This window comes from Schistocerca serialis, chromosome 5, assembly GCF_023864345.2.
Source record: "Schistocerca serialis cubense isolate TAMUIC-IGC-003099 chromosome 5, iqSchSeri2.2, whole genome shotgun sequence".
NCBI classification, from domain to species: domain Eukaryota; kingdom Metazoa; phylum Arthropoda; class Insecta; order Orthoptera; family Acrididae; genus Schistocerca; species Schistocerca serialis.
Genome location: NC_064642.1, coordinates 356080453 through 356096986, shown reverse-complemented (window position 1 = coordinate 356096986; position 16534 = coordinate 356080453). Strand labels below are relative to the sequence as shown.

General features: G+C 41.6%; 1 protein-coding gene across 1 annotated transcript in view; it reads left to right on the top strand.

Annotated features, from left to right (window-relative positions):
- Window positions 1-16256, top strand: part of LOC126482344 (kynurenine 3-monooxygenase-like) — a 182800-nt gene extending 166544 nt beyond the window's left edge. The window contains exon 11 of the mRNA XM_050106425.1: window positions 15999-16256. Within this exon, the coding sequence (XP_049962382.1) occupies window positions 15999-16127 (129 nt within the window). The 3' untranslated portion in view covers window positions 16128-16256. The remainder of the gene's footprint in view (window positions 1-15998) is intronic.
- The last annotated feature ends 278 nt before the right edge of the window (window positions 16257-16534 follow it).

Sequence of the window (16534 nt, the reverse complement as noted above, 5' to 3'; positions counted from 1 at the left end):
CTGCAGCGGAGTGTGCGCTGATATGAAACTTCCTGGCAGATTAAAACTGTGTGCCCGACCGAGACTCGAACTCGGGACCTTCGCCCGCGAAAGGCACACAGTTTTAATCTGCCAGGAAGTTTCACTATGCAATTAAGCAAAAAAATATTGTGTGCGGCAGTTCATTGAAAATATGGTAATAAATTAAGAGCAAATGCATCTGGAAAAACAATAAATTGTAGTTATTTAGTTGCACATAGGTATGACATACACTCATTAATATATTATCGTTAGCAAAAGATGAGTAACAGACTATCAACATTAAAGATTGTAAATAAATGTTAAGTAATGCGCGTAAACGAACGAAAGCGTCTGACATTGTATGACTACGCGAATGGCTATGTCAGTGGGTCAGTTCCCGGTATAAACGAGAGCCTGTCCGAAGGTAGACATTAGGTACAGTGGTTACATAAATACTGTACAGTCGTTGGGGAGGCAGATGCCAGATTCAGATTTAACAAGAGAATTCTTGGGAAGTTTGGACGTAATGCATAAAATTCTGTTTTCAATTTCTATGTTCATGACTGTGGATGCTGTATAATTACTTAAGGTATTTCGTGTAGGAATATGGTATGACAATAACCTTGAGAAGTTTACGAGGTAACAGTTACATTCGTTACGGTAGAATAAAACCAACAACTAAAATTTTTGAATCCAGGTAATTCCCAACATACACGCAATTACAATTTTTCTTAGGTCTAAGTAAAACGCCTTATCATTCAATATAATGTCGTGATTTATGAAACAATTTTGGAACACGTATAAAATTTACACCACGTGCACGTCAACATTTACATATAACATGCACAATGTCAAATGTTACTTTTATACACAACGTGTACAGCTCGGGTAAAACTGAAATCAATACAACAGAACTCATGATCCAGCATCGCACGTGAGGATCACTTACAGTGAGACTTCTTAACGTGAACAGCGATAACTTGATAAACTCTTGAAAATTTTTATTAATTATCTCTAATTATTTTGTTCTTTAATGTTATTATGCAGCTCTTTATAAGTCCAATTTAACAGAAAAAAATTTTATCTGTTCATTCACTTGAAATTTAATGAATAAATTCATGAATCACTATTATTATTATTAATATTATAATTTTTCATACCGCACCTCTAACAAGAGAGCAGGCTGTTGGAGTCAGAGACCTTTCAGCCAAATATCAGGCGAGCTGCTAGTAGGGCAGGGCACAGGAAGCCTCAGTAGAGAACACATGAGGGGTGTTTTCCAGCTCAGAGCCTCAGAACCACCCAAGAGTAGAAGTGTTGTAGTTAGCTTCGATGACGACGGCAGAATGTGCTCCACTATGTAGTGAGCCGCTGTTGGTCCATATAAAGCAGAGGTGAGAATAACTGCATAGTTCATCTCAACGCTTGTTAATTGTTACTGTATTATAGCCCGTTGCAAGTTTATGGGATTAAAAAGAAAAAAGTATATTTTCACAAATGCATTATTCCATATTGTCTTCTTCTTTATTTCTTTCTTCTTTCGCTTGAGCCTTTACCCTGCAGTTTCACAGGATCGGCATGGTTGGGAACGGATCTGGCAAGGTTAATGTTAAGGGGGGGGGGGGGGTGGCAGATGCCCTACCTGCCGCCACCCCAAACCCCTTGGGACGGAATTAGTGTACCCCAGCTGTCTGCGTCTAGTGTAACCCATGAAATAGTGTGAATGTGTTCAGATGTCTACGAGTCATGTAACTGAGGCGGGACGTGGGGACCAGACCGGTATTCACCTAGTGGGATGTGGAAAACCGCCTAAAAACCACATCCAGGCTGGCCGACACACTGGCCCTCGTCTTTAATCCGCCGGGCGGATTCGGTCCGGGACTGGCGCGCCTACCCGAGTACAGGAAGCAGCACATTAGCGCTCTCGGTTAACCTGGCGGGTAAACACTATCCAATATTGTATATAGGAAAATTCAGGAAACAAGAACGCAAATATTACAGCCATGGAAACAGTGAGATTTAAATTTAAAAGGTTCACTTTTCACGATTTTGATGACAGTTTTGTAAAACGCAACTGTGGTTCAGAAAATTACATCTGTAGTCCTAACCTGTTCCCTTTTTACAAGCAAGTAATTGACTGCACATTTGTCAAATGGAGTGATGATTTAACCATTTCTGCCACACATATTTCATGTCACTTTTAGGTCACCTATGTTCTACAAATATCGGGTGGGTAAAATGGGGCCGGCCGGTGTGGCCGTGCGGTTAAAGGCGCTTCAGTCTGGAACCGCGTGACCGCTACGGTCGCAGGTTCGAATCCTGCCTCGGGCATGGATGTGTGTGATGTACTTAGGTTAGTTAGGTTTAAGTAGTTCTAAGTTCTAGGGGACTTATGACCACAGCAGTTGAGTCCCATAGTGCTCAGAGCCATTTGAACTATTTTTGGGTAAAATGGAACCAGTCCAGAAAATATTTCACGCACCTTAAAATGAGCAACGTAACTTACATCACACGAGTATGATGTAAATTGGGTTGCCTATCTTAAAATGCGTGAAATATTTTATGGGCCGGTTTTATTTTTATTTTTTATTTTTTTTCCAACCCAGTTGAAACTGCTATTCATACTTTGTAAATCTAACATATTCCCAAAGGCAGCTTCGATTTTGACGAACTAAAATTCCAAATCAATGTAATTTATCTATTTGCAGAATTCATGAAAAAATACCATCATCAGATAAAGTAATCATGGAGAAGCAGAAACTTGGATATAGATCATTATGAAGCAGTAATTGCAATTAGTAGTTGCGAATGAATCATGCAAAGGGTTAATTTTCTCCTGTAAGATGGAGAAACTTCTAAAGCCCTCCTAGGATCAAGAACACGTTTCAGGCTTCTCACTTGAGTCCCTAGGAAGAGCTGCACTTCTGCTGAAAGAATGCACGTTACTATGAAATATTCACCAGTAAATTCACTCGATAAGAAAGAAGGATGGATTTTGCATACAAAGAAGCTGCCGCAATATTTTAGCAGTAGTGACCTAAGCATCAGAATGCGAAATACTGTAATAAGCGAATGAAATGAGATGACTAATGATAAGTTTTGACCTAGTATTGAAGCAGATTATTTAGCTTTTTGTCTGAATTTTTCTGCGTCGATTGCATATCATTTTTGTTTATTAGAGTTTTGTACGCTGCAAATATTTTTTATTTTTCTATTAATTACATGCTCCAGTGAGGGGGAAGACCGGCAGGGACCATGTTGCCAGCCTTTGAATAAAAAACCAGAAAATGCATGACATTACACTGATAATACTGAAACCGATGAAGTGGCGCTTGATGAGGCGTTGGTATGCGCGTATTCCTGAATTCTGTGAGGATGATAGTATTGTGGGCTCCTGGAAACGTTTATTGCGGAAGAAATTGAAAGAGATAAGGTAGTTTGATGGAAGTTCTATGGAATAGGATGTGGGGTGGGTATCGGTAACGGTCACGAGACGGGATGTAAAGAACGTCCCGTGAACAACGTAACTTTTGAGTGCATAATAACATACAAATTTATTGAGAAAAATAGTCTTTACCCCGCGGCTTCGCCCGCGTAAATTTTCGGCATATATATTACACACATCTTTTCCTTTCTCCTCTCTATGTACACCTCTTCCTCTCCTGTCCCTCCGCGCGGGAAATGTAGAGTGTTTATTTATTCCAGTCTGTAGCTGTTAATGAAATAATGTGAATTATCTTTGCGATGCCATATCGAGAAAACGTCATTGCCATGTACTCCAGACCGCAGTTTCTACACGCGTCTGCGTCCTCCTACTAAGTGACGCCAATTTTGCACGTCTCAATGGCAACGCTTCAGCATTGCTGGAGCTATGTCGATGGCCAATGGACTTGTATGTTGTATCTTGTACCTGGCAGTACTGTACTGTGTACAACGTGGAACCATGTGGCATGAACGACATTGCTATTGGTTTGTCGAAACAAATTAACGAAGTTTATCCGTTTGTTATTACCTTAGACGTAATACTGCTGTCGCTGCGGCGTACAATGGATCCGAATAAGCAGCGTGCAAGGTGTCGCTGTCTCGCGACGCCAGGTGAGTCGAACATGTGAACGTCTCTGTGGAAACGTCTCAGTGTTGTTGCCACTCTGTTGCAGTTTCTGTGGAAACGCCTGAACGTTGTTGGTGCTATGTACACGGATATCGTTTTGATTTTGTAGTCGATATCGCTGCACAATTGAAAACTTTCCGAAGCGGTTTCCGACATTGAGGTCATTCCTACTACTGAGGTGTGGTTTCCACTTAATACGTGTGCCACGTTTCTGTCCATCTCCTTCACCCCCGTCTCTTTGTCCACCACACCCTCCGCCGTCTTTCTGTCTATGTCCTCCTCACCTCTATCTGTCCATCTCTCCTGTCTCTGCCCATCTTATCCTCTCGCGCTCCATAATCATATCATCCTCAGCCCTCCCCCCTCCCGCCCCCCTCTGTCTGTCTCCTCCTTCCCATATGTGTAGTGATTATTTATTCCAATCTGCAATTGTAAATGAAATAATGTGAACTGTCCTTGCAGTGCCATATCGAGAAAACGGAGCTATGTTGACGGCTATCGTTTTTATATTTTTTCCAGCAGCACTTTGTAGCTGAGAGCTGCCCGAAGAATTCCCAACTGTGAGGACTTTCCTTGGTTAGTTACGCGTTCCATAGATCATTGGAGCGATTATTTTATCGAAATGATGTTGAACGAGTCAGTTTACGGGATATGTATACATGATTATTGTTAACATTAATGAACACATTTTTAGTCTTGCTCATGCAACTAGACTTAATTTTTTTTTTTTTGCTGGCTACCAGTCTTTAAGCAGAAATTCGTTAACGGCATGGAGGGAGTTGTCCGGGACAAATGATTTCAAATTACATTAAAAAATTGTTTCGCAGCCTGCCAGACATTTTACGTTATTGGGCAAATGATCAAAAATTTTTATTTTTGCATATTGAGCTCCTCTCTGAGACACAGACAGCTTTTACAATGGGTAACAAACGCCAGTGTCACTCTAGTGTTGCAAGTATGTACATCACTGTTCTTCTCACATTGTGATTTGTTATTTATGACTAATTTCATTTGCGAAATATGTATTCTGACGGCGCAGTTAAAATGCCTAGCTCCTTGAAGAGGTACGTACGTGACATCCATTCGTGAACGCCACATATTATACTTACTACTCGCTTTTGTGCAATCAGTACTTTCTTTCTTGTCTTATATCGACCGTTGTGGCGACATTTCACCACGGTATATGTGGTGTCACCGCCAGACACCCCACTTGCTAGGTGGTAGCCTTTAAATCGGCCGCGGTCCGTTAGTATACGTCGGACCCGCGTGTCGCCACTATCAGTGATTGCAGACCGAGCGCCGCCACACGGCAGGTCTAGAGAGACGTCCTAGCACTCGCCCCAGTTGTACAGCCGACTTTGCTAGCGATGGTTCACTGACAAATTACGCTCTCATTTGCCGAGACGATAGTTAGCATAGCCTTCAGCTACGTCATTTGCTACGACCTAGCAAGGCGCCATTATCAATTGCTATTTATCTTGTGATGCATGTACCGACAGACAGATGTTCACCAATTATGGATTAAAGTTAAGTATTCCAGCAGCTACGTACTTTTCTTGCTAGTATAATTACTTTACCTGTTCCAGACCTCACGCCATCCTGTGTGAGCTTAACGCGTGCCTTTCGGCTACCCGTCACAGTGGATTGGCTGTCTTGCCAGTCCACAACAGTATATATATCCAGGTCCAATTAATAAGTCTGCCAGGTGTCTGTCCATCTCCCCCTCCACTGTCTAAGCCCTCCTCCATACCTCTCCGTTCCATCTCCGCAGACCTTCTGGACGTCCACGCAGCACAGACGCCTGCCAGGATCGTCGTACTGTAAAAGCAGCGGTGGCATATCATACAGCTACCACAGCATAGATAAAACGGCTTGTGAGCCCAGACGTGACGACACGAACAGTTGCGAACAGGTTATTTTAGCAGTCATAGTATGAGCACGCACACTTCTAGGCCGTCTTCCACTTACGCCACAGCATCGATGTGCAGGGCTCGAATGGTGTCGTCAGATCACTTGGAAGGTGGAATGGCGCGCCGTGGTCTTCAGTGATGAAAGCTGACTTGTAGAGTTCATTCGTCCATGGCACACTGGCCCACCCAACGCCTTGTGGTCTGGAGTGCAATAAGCTACAATTCTCGTTCACTTTTGGTGTCTCTAGAGGGGACGCTAGTCAGTGCTCGGAACGTCCAGAATGCTGTAAACCCGTTCTGGATACATTGTTCCAAGAGGATAATGCTCGGCCACAGACTGCACGTGAAACTCAGCGTGCATCAACTTGGCTGGCCAGCGCGATCTCCGGACTTGTCTCCATTAGAGTACGTGTGGGGTACGATGGAACGAGAAGTGACCCGTGCAACTCATCAGCCAACATCTCTTACAGATTTACGTTAACAGTTCGAGCAGTCGTGGCATAACGTATCCCAGAACAGTATTCGCCATTTGTAGGATTGACTGGATACCAGAGTCAGCGCCCGCATTGCCACCCGTGGAGTTTACACCACGTATTAATTTATGTGTGTCAGCAAGGGTCGACGTCTGGTACCTCAGAACCGCTTGTGCTATAGATCTGTAAATGTAATCTTTTCCTATACACCATATGCTCTGTTGTAACAATAAATCTTGATACAAGTAAATATGTGGAAAACGACGCATAGTACGAAAAAAAAAACTTCTAAATGAGAAGTTAATATCAGCAAATGGGAAATCTGTCTGTGATACAACTGGCCACCTTCCAGTCACGCCTCCTGCGTTAACTTTATTTCTCAAATGGAAACACCCTATTTTTATTGCATATTCGGATTCTACACAAAAATAAGTTTACTCAAATCTTTGCTTTCAATTCATGGTAGATGGCGCTGTAATCGACAGGTATCAAGTGTGACTGTTTTTGAAATTAAGAATCGACGCATTCGATTCAACATTTCATTTACGAGGTAAATGTAAACCTTTGTGTTCTGACGGTTGCTATTTATGTTCTAACTTTAGTTTAGTGTTGCAAATTTAATTGTACAATATGGTTAGCCGTTTCAGTGCCTGGTTATAAACTACGTTTAGCGTGGCCCACGAACCACGATGTGGATGTAATAGTTTTCTTTTCCCAGTGGGACGCTTGACATCGGTGAGTCCTCTTGCCTCTCACAATTAGGGTGCTTGATTTCTGTGAGTCCCTTTGCCTCTCATTATTGAGATGCTTGATTTCGGTGAGTATCCTTGGCAGATGCTCCTGTCACTATCGCTTCATGGACATTTTACCTTATTCCAAAGGTTGTGGATTGCATTCCGTCGGTCGTCGTTTAGTGGCCATCGCAAAACTTACGATGGTTGGATGGAAACACAAAACGAAATGAGTCACCCTGATGGCAGGGTTCCAGGGCGGCCACGGCACTCACCACAATCAACGTCGTAGAAAACAGTAAACTACGTTACCGCACAAGGATCTTATTTGCCATAAATGTGTATGTCTAGCTGTATTACGAATATTTGTTCTGTGGTATCACATTTGCAACACTCAGGTAACGTTTGAACATCAGTGTCAACTGTTAAAACACAACGGTTTTTATTTATATCGTAGATAAATACAGAATAAAATGTGTCGGTTCTTAACTGCAAGAATAGCCACTTGATATTTGTTGGTTACATCGTCATCTGCCACGAATTTGAAGCAAAGATTTGAGGAATCCGTACGTATTTTTTGGCGTAGAATCCTAATACGTAATAAAAATGGGGGGGGGGGGGGGTCCCATTTGAAAAACATCGTAGATAAATACAGAATAAAATGTGTCGGTTCTTAACTGCAAGAATAACCACTTCATATTTGTTGGTTACTGCGTCATCTGCCACGAATTTGAAACAACGTTTGAGTAAACCGTACGTATTTTTTGGCGTCGAATCCTAATATGTAATAAAAATTGGGGGTTCCCATTTGAAAAAGACAAAGGTGACGCCGGTCACGAAAGAGGGCTAGATAGGAGGTGGCAGCGGTAGCACAGACTTTTTTCTTTTTCTTTCTTTTTTTTCATTACGCTTCGTCGTTTACGAGATATTTCGTTATCTGAAGTTAAAACAAATACTTCTTTCTGATGAAAAACAGACATAAGGCAGAAAATATGACACATCGACACATGTCTTTTATCTTGAAGGACCTGTAACATATGCGGGTTTTTGTGTACACACACACACACACACACACACACACACACACACACACACACACACACACACACTCAATTGATAAATTTCGATGTGTGCTCCTTTCACCGTCCGAAGGATATCCAGGCATGTGTTGATCAACATTTCATGGGGGATGGATGTCACGACGTCAGTAATTCTCCGCCGTAATGCAGTGATGTCGTTCACTGGTGTTTGATAAACCTGGTCCTTGACATAACGCCAAAGGAAGAACTTCAGTGGTTCTATGTCGGGTGATCCCTGAGGCCAGTTGATGAGACCACTACACCCGATCCATCCTCCTGAAAATGTTGTAACCAAATAGGCACGAAGATCTATCCTCCATTGAGGTGACGCATCATCTTGTTGAAAGATTAAGTCTGAATCTGCACCACAACAAATAACTGCAACATATCAAGACAAGGATTGGCTGTATTTGTCATTTCACTGAAGAAAAGAGGTCCTATGATGTTAATGTGCATAAGGCAACACTATACGTTCTGCTTAGGCGTTTACTGTACTCTTTAATCTGCTGCTTTATTTGTGCGCTTTTTAAGTTTGCTACTGTATACCGTTTTATTTCAATGTTGCATTGTAGTTCTATACAGTTCATGAAGTTGTAATTAAGTAGTGTAAGGGATCCAGAAACACTAAAAATTGTTATAAATCAGAACAGGAGACGTGTTGTGTGCACAATCGAACAGAAACCAAGTTTTCGGCAAACACTTGACAAACGTGAGTCAGTTACTAAATTAGCTTCTGAAATGTATGTTCGAGTGACACCCATTAAAGACTGGGAAAAGAACCGAAAAGATCTTGAAGCTTTTTCGTTGACTGTAGATTGTGAAAATGCCTTCGAAAACTAGAAAAGCATTGTAAAAAAACCAAAACTTGAGCTCCTGGATGACGCCGTGAGTGTTTGGTTTCGTCAGCAAAGACGTAAGGGGACTCCACTTTCGGGCCCCATTACAAAACAAAAGCTATTCAGTTGCACCAAAAAGGAGTGGGGGAGGGGGAAAGACGAATTCCAAGCATGGCTTTGCCGGTAGAAAAACCTTCATGGCGTTAGGAAGGTTGTTATTTTAGCAGTCATAGTATGAGCACGTACACTTCTTTTTATTAAAAAAGTAAACTCAGCAAATAAACTGGTAACCGATCAATTATACATTGACAGGATTGAACTAAATAATGAAATATCCCGTCAAAGAATGAGACATTCACAGGCACGAAACTAGCAAAGTATAGGCTGAGATTGCAACATGCTTCAACTCAAGTGGTGATTATAAACTGCCGTTATTTGTAATCGGATGATCTAAGAAACCAAGAGCATTCATAAACATACTAGACCGCCCTCAAATATTTGGGACAACAGGCAACCGCTACAGCTCTGGTCACTTTGTGGCCAAAGAAGCGACGCGTTGCAGCCGCGGAGTCAAGTTTTAAGAAACTGGACGAAAAAACCTTTTACATTTCTTTAAATAGGTTGTCAGTTTCTAGAATCTTCTGTTTTCCTTTTTCTTTATTAGAAATGATTTTTTAGTTAATTTTCATTAATTACGTTGCTTTGAGCTCTGTATATGATTTGTTTCATTGTCCCCTGATTAGCCGACCTTTTTAGAGTTCCGACCGTTGCCTCGTCCCAAAGCTGAAGGATAATCGAGGTTCTACTGTATTTTGAAAAGTTCTCGCATCGACAATTATTTGTACCATTCAACCTGCGTAGTTGCTAGGTACGATGTTGTGATGTTTGCTTGCAGTGTGCTTGTGTGTTCCTTGAGTGCACTGAAACTTGCCAGTCACTCAGTATATGACAGTCCAAGCAGTAGGTCGTGAGTGGAATATGGGATTTACGAGTGCAGAAAAAGCCGACATGCTCATGGTGTATCGAAAGTTTAGGAAAACTGCCGTTTGTTCTTGTACTGTGTGTGCGGAAAGATATCCCAGTGGACGTCAACCATCTCAGCAGTTATTTATCAAATTCTTGAACCAGTTACATGAAAGTGTTAGTGTAACACCTAGACAAAATAACAGAAGGAAACAAGTGACGACAGAACAGGGGGAAATTAATGTTTTGGCTGCTGCTACTGTTGATTCACTCCCGCATAATCGCACGAGGAAGTGGCATGAGTCAGGCAAGTGTCCTATCCATTCTCCATCGACATACGTAGGTTCCATCGCTATCGCATTTCTCTCTATCAAGAGCTACATAGAAACGATTATGAGAATCGTGTTGACTTCTGTACATGAGTATTAAGACAGGATACTCCATGTGTACCATATATCTTGTTTAGTAGTGAAGCCACATATACCAGTCAGGGCAAGGAAAACCGCCGAAACATACACTATTGGTCTGTTAACAATCCCCGTGGACTTCGTCAATTGGAGCGTCGGCGTCCATGGAGTGTAAACGTGTGCTGTGGGATAGTCAACCATCAGCTCATAGCCCCGTTCTTCATAGACGGAACACTGAACGAGCACAAGTATCGCAGCCTCCTAACAGACCATCTTCCACGGAGGCTAGAAGACGGTTCCCTGCAGACTAGGAGGAAGCTGTCCAGCCCATAGTCCACGAATTTCTACACCATGTCTTCATGAATTGCTTCTGTATCTGCATCTTGGTCGGCCCGTTCCCCAGATTTGACGCCTGTAGACTTTTTTCTGCGAGGAAAGCTGAAGGACGCTGTCTACAAGGACATACCAACTACATCCGATGATATGCAATGACGTATTACTGCAGCCTGCTCGGGCATCTCCGAAGAAATGCGTGTGCAACATTCATTCCATACCAAATTCGAAACGTGTGTCCTGCTGCCGGTGGTAATTTTGAACACAACCTGTGATGATCAATATCCACATAACAAGTATATGCTCTTCTGCTGTTCTTTAGTGTGTGCTACCATACTTATTGTAGTAGTGTCGGTGTGGGACCTTTTCAAAATACGTTATCTAGAATCCTGCAACCAACTCCAATGACATTCTGATCCATCCTACTTTTAGTTTGTTAATGTCAATAGGTATTGTTCCGTTTAAATAATGTATGTTTGCACAAAAAATGTACTTTCTAAGGTTCATTGGCTAACTATATATATAATCTGTTCACTGTGCAGAAAAAGCCGACGTGCTCATGGTGTATGGAAAGTTTAGGAAAAATGCCATTTGCCCTTGTACTGTATATATATACATATATATATATATATATATATATATATATATATATATTTCAGCTGGGTTATATGCAGCCTGCAACACCGTCTAAAAACCGCACACGAGACTTTCACATTCTCTACCTCGCTATGCGCAAACTATTTGTCCTAAAGAAAAAATGAACTAGACCTTTCTGTAAGAAATTAATGCAGTTAAATTTCTTATCGGGATACATTTTCGCTGGAGGCCTTAGTTTTCGAATTATTCAAGAAAATCTTACCAAGTTGACCTTCCAACGCGTTTTTATTGAGTAACTCGAAAACCGTGGCCTCCACCGAAAACCTGTTCCAGTATAAAATTAAACTACATTAAATTTCCATTTTTTCTCTAGGACTAATAGTCTATGTGAAGAGAACTAGTGAACATCGTAAATCTCGCGTGACATGGATGCGCAATAGCTTAGATAGTTTTTGAATGCCAATGTGAGGTAGTGTCCCAAATTGACGAACCACAATTGTCGTTTATCAAATTGTTCGTCTTAATTTCCTCTACACTGCTGCAGAACTTTGTAAACAATGGAGATGTCTGAACAATACAGAAAATAAATAGCAATGTACGTTAAATGCGTTCGATCTCGGAAACCATTCGGAATAGGACATATGCACATAAGATTTCTTTTATTCAGAATCACTAATACTATCATCCCTCAAAGCATGTACCTTTCCTTCTGACTCTCGCTGTATATATGAAGCAATTTATATATTACTGCCACGTCACCTGAAATTACCCACCCAGGAAACATCTCATGTAACACGTAGGTTGTTGCAATCGACGTGCGACAGGTTGCACCATGTTGTTGAAACCAAACTTCTTGAGAATTCATACGATCAGTTCAGACTATAAAACTTCTCTTGACATACTGCGGTTATGTTCGCCGTCCATTGTTAATACGTTTCCAGCCCCATCTCCGAATCAGTATAGCCCATTTACTCTTTCAGCTCAAATGCCACACCACACTCGTTGTGGATGTAATGGCTTCTCCATGATTAATCAAGGGCTTTACGTGTCCCATAACCTGCAATTTTCCCTGTTCACGAAGCCTCTCAAAAGAAAGTGCACCGTATGAATGAACATTACTTACTTTGTGAAATTGTTGTCCACTCTTTCTTTCGCAAGCACCCAGTGTTCTGTGCTTTTCGTGCTCGCATAGCGTCAGTTCTTGTGACACTTGGATTTTATAGACGCAAAGATGCCGATTGTCTTTCATAATTCATTGTATGCTGGTTCAGGGATTACACATTTGCTGTGAAAGTCAGCGAATAGTTTTCACGAAACTTACAGCAACATTATCACTCACGATGACGATGTTTCCGCAGACCGACTAACACGAAGGCTCTCTGTGGGTTTAATGTACAAAAAAAATGTGTGTGAAATCTTATGGGACTAAGCTTACACACTACTTAACCTAAATTATCCTAAGGACAAACACACACACCCATGCCGGACGGAGAACTCGAACCTCCGGCGGGATCAGCCGCACAGTCCATGACTGCAGCGCCTCAGACCGCTCGACTAATCCCGCGCTGCTTTAATGTACACAACAAAATCGAGTTTCTTCAATTAGCAGTCATTCTCATCATAGTCAACTTACTCAGTCCATTACATTGGCCAAACATTCCACTGCGTTCGTGGACAATCTATGCACAGCTGTCACCATGTTTGTACTAATTTTTCAGTACAGTGACATGCTGTTCTGACACGAATCACTCCACTAGCCACAAAGAGAACAAGTCAAAATATGCAGTGTTCAGTCTTTTTTCAGTGGCTGCCTGTTATCATAAGTTAATGCTCTACAGCACACTAAAATTATGCCATTTCGTTTCGAATGCGAGCCGGAAACCGCACTAAGATTACACCATTTCTCTCCAAATGCATGCTGGTATGCAAATAAAATGGACGAAAACATGTTCTGTAGCGCTCTCTCCGCGTAAACTAGAAGCCAGTGTCGATTGCTGAAATGACGGTCGCCCGTAGTACGATCAACTCAGAGAGGTGACGCAACTGTTTGTTTTCTGCTATGCATGCGCTGATGTGACGTCATTCCTTCTGGCACCTTGAGTGGTACGTTGCTCACACCACCAGCTCACCATTTTTCTTCGAAACTGGATGTAGCATATTGTACAAGCGTAGAGTATGAGCACTTTTCGAAGACCGTTGTGATGGCACAGTGGGTGAGTGTTCTGAAGTATACATGGGTACTTTGCACACCTGGGTTCAGTTCCTGCTGATACCAACATTTTTTTCATTTCTTCCAAAGTTGAACCATTAATTATAAAATTCAAAAATAACATTTTAGTTTATATATGTAAAATTAATACATTTGATTTAGTTACGATTACTACCCATGTAAGTCAAAAGACTATAGGCTAGACAGTGGTGAAACAACCCAGTTTATGAGGAAACTTGGTATGAAAGTGGTTTTGTTAGATGATCTGTTAGAGAGACCCTTTTGCGGTAGATTTTTGGAGGAGAAGGTGAGATTTAAAAAGTTTGGTAGATGTACTTCAAATTTAAATCTAAAATCTAACAGAGGGGCGTGGGACTAGGCTTACTGATTTGGCTTACATAACACTGAAAATTTCGAAATACTTGCAAAAGATTTTGATCAGCTTCTCAATTTCCCGTAACCAATCCATAAGCCTGAATACTGAAACACTCATGAAAATCCAGGTGAAGCTTTATCCCCAACTACCAAAGAAATTGAAGAACGCTAGCATAGAAGACTATTACAGCAGAACTTTTGAAATGTCTCTACAAAAATTTAAAAATGAGATAAAATTTATTTCTGAGAAAATTTGGAAAACAGAAAAACTCCCACGAGAGAGGGAGGTAGCCTTGATACATTCACTAAAGAAGAAAGGTAATAAACAGGATGTTAACAACGACAGAGTAATTTACTTTAAACCAGTTGCATGTAACGCTAAACAGGGTAAAAATATCACTGGCGAGTAGTTTAAATGAATATCAAGGTGGCTTAAAGAAGGGCAGATCTTGTTCTGAACAAATATTTGATCTGAAGTCAATCGTTTGGCACAGATTACTGACTTCAAAAGGTCAGTATTATTATTTTAAACCGCATTTGGTATATTGTCCAAGTCTAGAGTATGAGAGGTATTTAAAGCGCTATGGGTGAATGGTCTAAGTATAGACTGGTAATTTCCAAACATGGGTTCGACTCTCACAGATAACAACTTTTTTTATTTTACTCCTTATAATATTAAACTATTATTACAAAATTTTAATATATTAAAACAGATCAGTTTATGTACGTAATATTAAGATACTTGGTTTAGTTACGATTTGTACCGCTGTGTCAAACTCTTATAAGCCACTACACTGCAGCACAGTAGTATAATTTCGCATGAGCTGCCACTGTCAGAGTTGCCGAATTACTAGTACAGAAACTGTTGGCATTTTGAAAGTTTCGTTCTTTATGGGACACCTTCAGATAGGGAGAGCCTACGGTTGCAGCCATGCGGCGAAAGGATCGGTTGAAACCTTCATTTGGAATTGAAGAGGAGATATCGAGAATGGTTTCATGGTGTCTGAGGGGAAGGTGTGTAAAGATGTAACGAAAGTGGGATTTCGTGGCATAGGCGCAGCAAATAATTTCTGTGCTGTATTTTAAGAGGGCTATTCGGAAAGTAAAGTGCGATCGGGCGCGAAATGGAAACCACAGTGAAAATCCAATGAAGCTTTGTTCAGATGAATTGAGCAGTATCTCTAATATGCCCGATGACCGCGTCACGTCACTCTTTTCAGTTCTGAGCACACAGTGAGCACGTAAAGTTGCCTAGAAAATAGTGTCTCCCGCCAAGTATGTGGGCCTGGTGAGAAGATTGGCTGTATGCCATCCAGCCGACATAACGTAACTGTCATGCGTCTCCTTCTTTATGACAATTCTTGGCCACACTGAGAGGCAATGAAGAAGCTCTTACAGCGTTTTTGATGGGAAGTGTTTGATTACCTTCAGTACAGTAGGTAATTCTCTTGAGTTTCATCTCTACTCACATGAACCGCTGGCTCTGAAGACAGAATTTTGTTACAGACAGTGAACTGCAGACCAGCGTAGAGAATCGTCAGAAAGCATAGTCGGCTGCTTTCTATGACGAGGGTATTGGAAAGTCGGAAAGTTTGTACAACGCTACTACAGATGTGTAAGTCGGAGCGGCGTCTTTCTAGAGAAGTAGCTGGAAGGTGTAGCTAATTGTTGGAAATAAAAAATTTTTGATTTTCACTGTGGTTTCCATTTCGCGACCAGTCGGACCTCACTTTCCGAATAGCTCTCTTATTAGAATGGCGGCGTCTCTTCTAAACGAGCTTCGTATCTAATGTCGTAGACTGTCCCATGACAGTGCCTTATTCGTTACGAATGAGGAATTAATCTTCCTCTTTTGCTCTCCTATTTTTTTAGATTATTAAAATATCGACCCTGTATAGACCTAGTCTGTCGACAGCAGGCCGCTTGCAGAGAGGTGTTACAGTAACTTGTATTTGTGGTGTTCTTCCCCACCAGGTGATGCAGCGAGTGGCGACGGGCGCTACGGTGGTGGCGGTGGCGGCAGCGGCTGCGCTCGTGTGGGGCGGAGTCCGGCTGCTGCTGCAAGAGGTCGGACCCCTGCGCTGGCTGCCACAGCTCGCCTGAGCCACTTTATGGCGCCCTCCCCCTTATACGCCATATCACACTTACTAACGTTGATCTCTAACACCCCTTTCTGCATTTATATTATGTTTCTATGTAAATTAAAGGCAAAATATAATTACGTTCTTTCTGTTTTATGTCTACATTTCTGTATTTATAATTCACGAAAATAAATGTTAATGTTCTGCCATGTATGTTTGTTATTGTCGCACACATACACTGAGGTAACAAAAGTCATGGGATAACCATATGTAACACGTATAGATGGCGGTAGTATAGCGTAGACAAGGCATAAAAGGACGGTGCATTGGCGGAGCTGTCCTTTGTACGCAAGGAATTCATGTCAGTAGGTGATTATAGTTGCACAACTGCAATTAACAGACTTTGAAGTTGGAACGATAGTGGAGCTA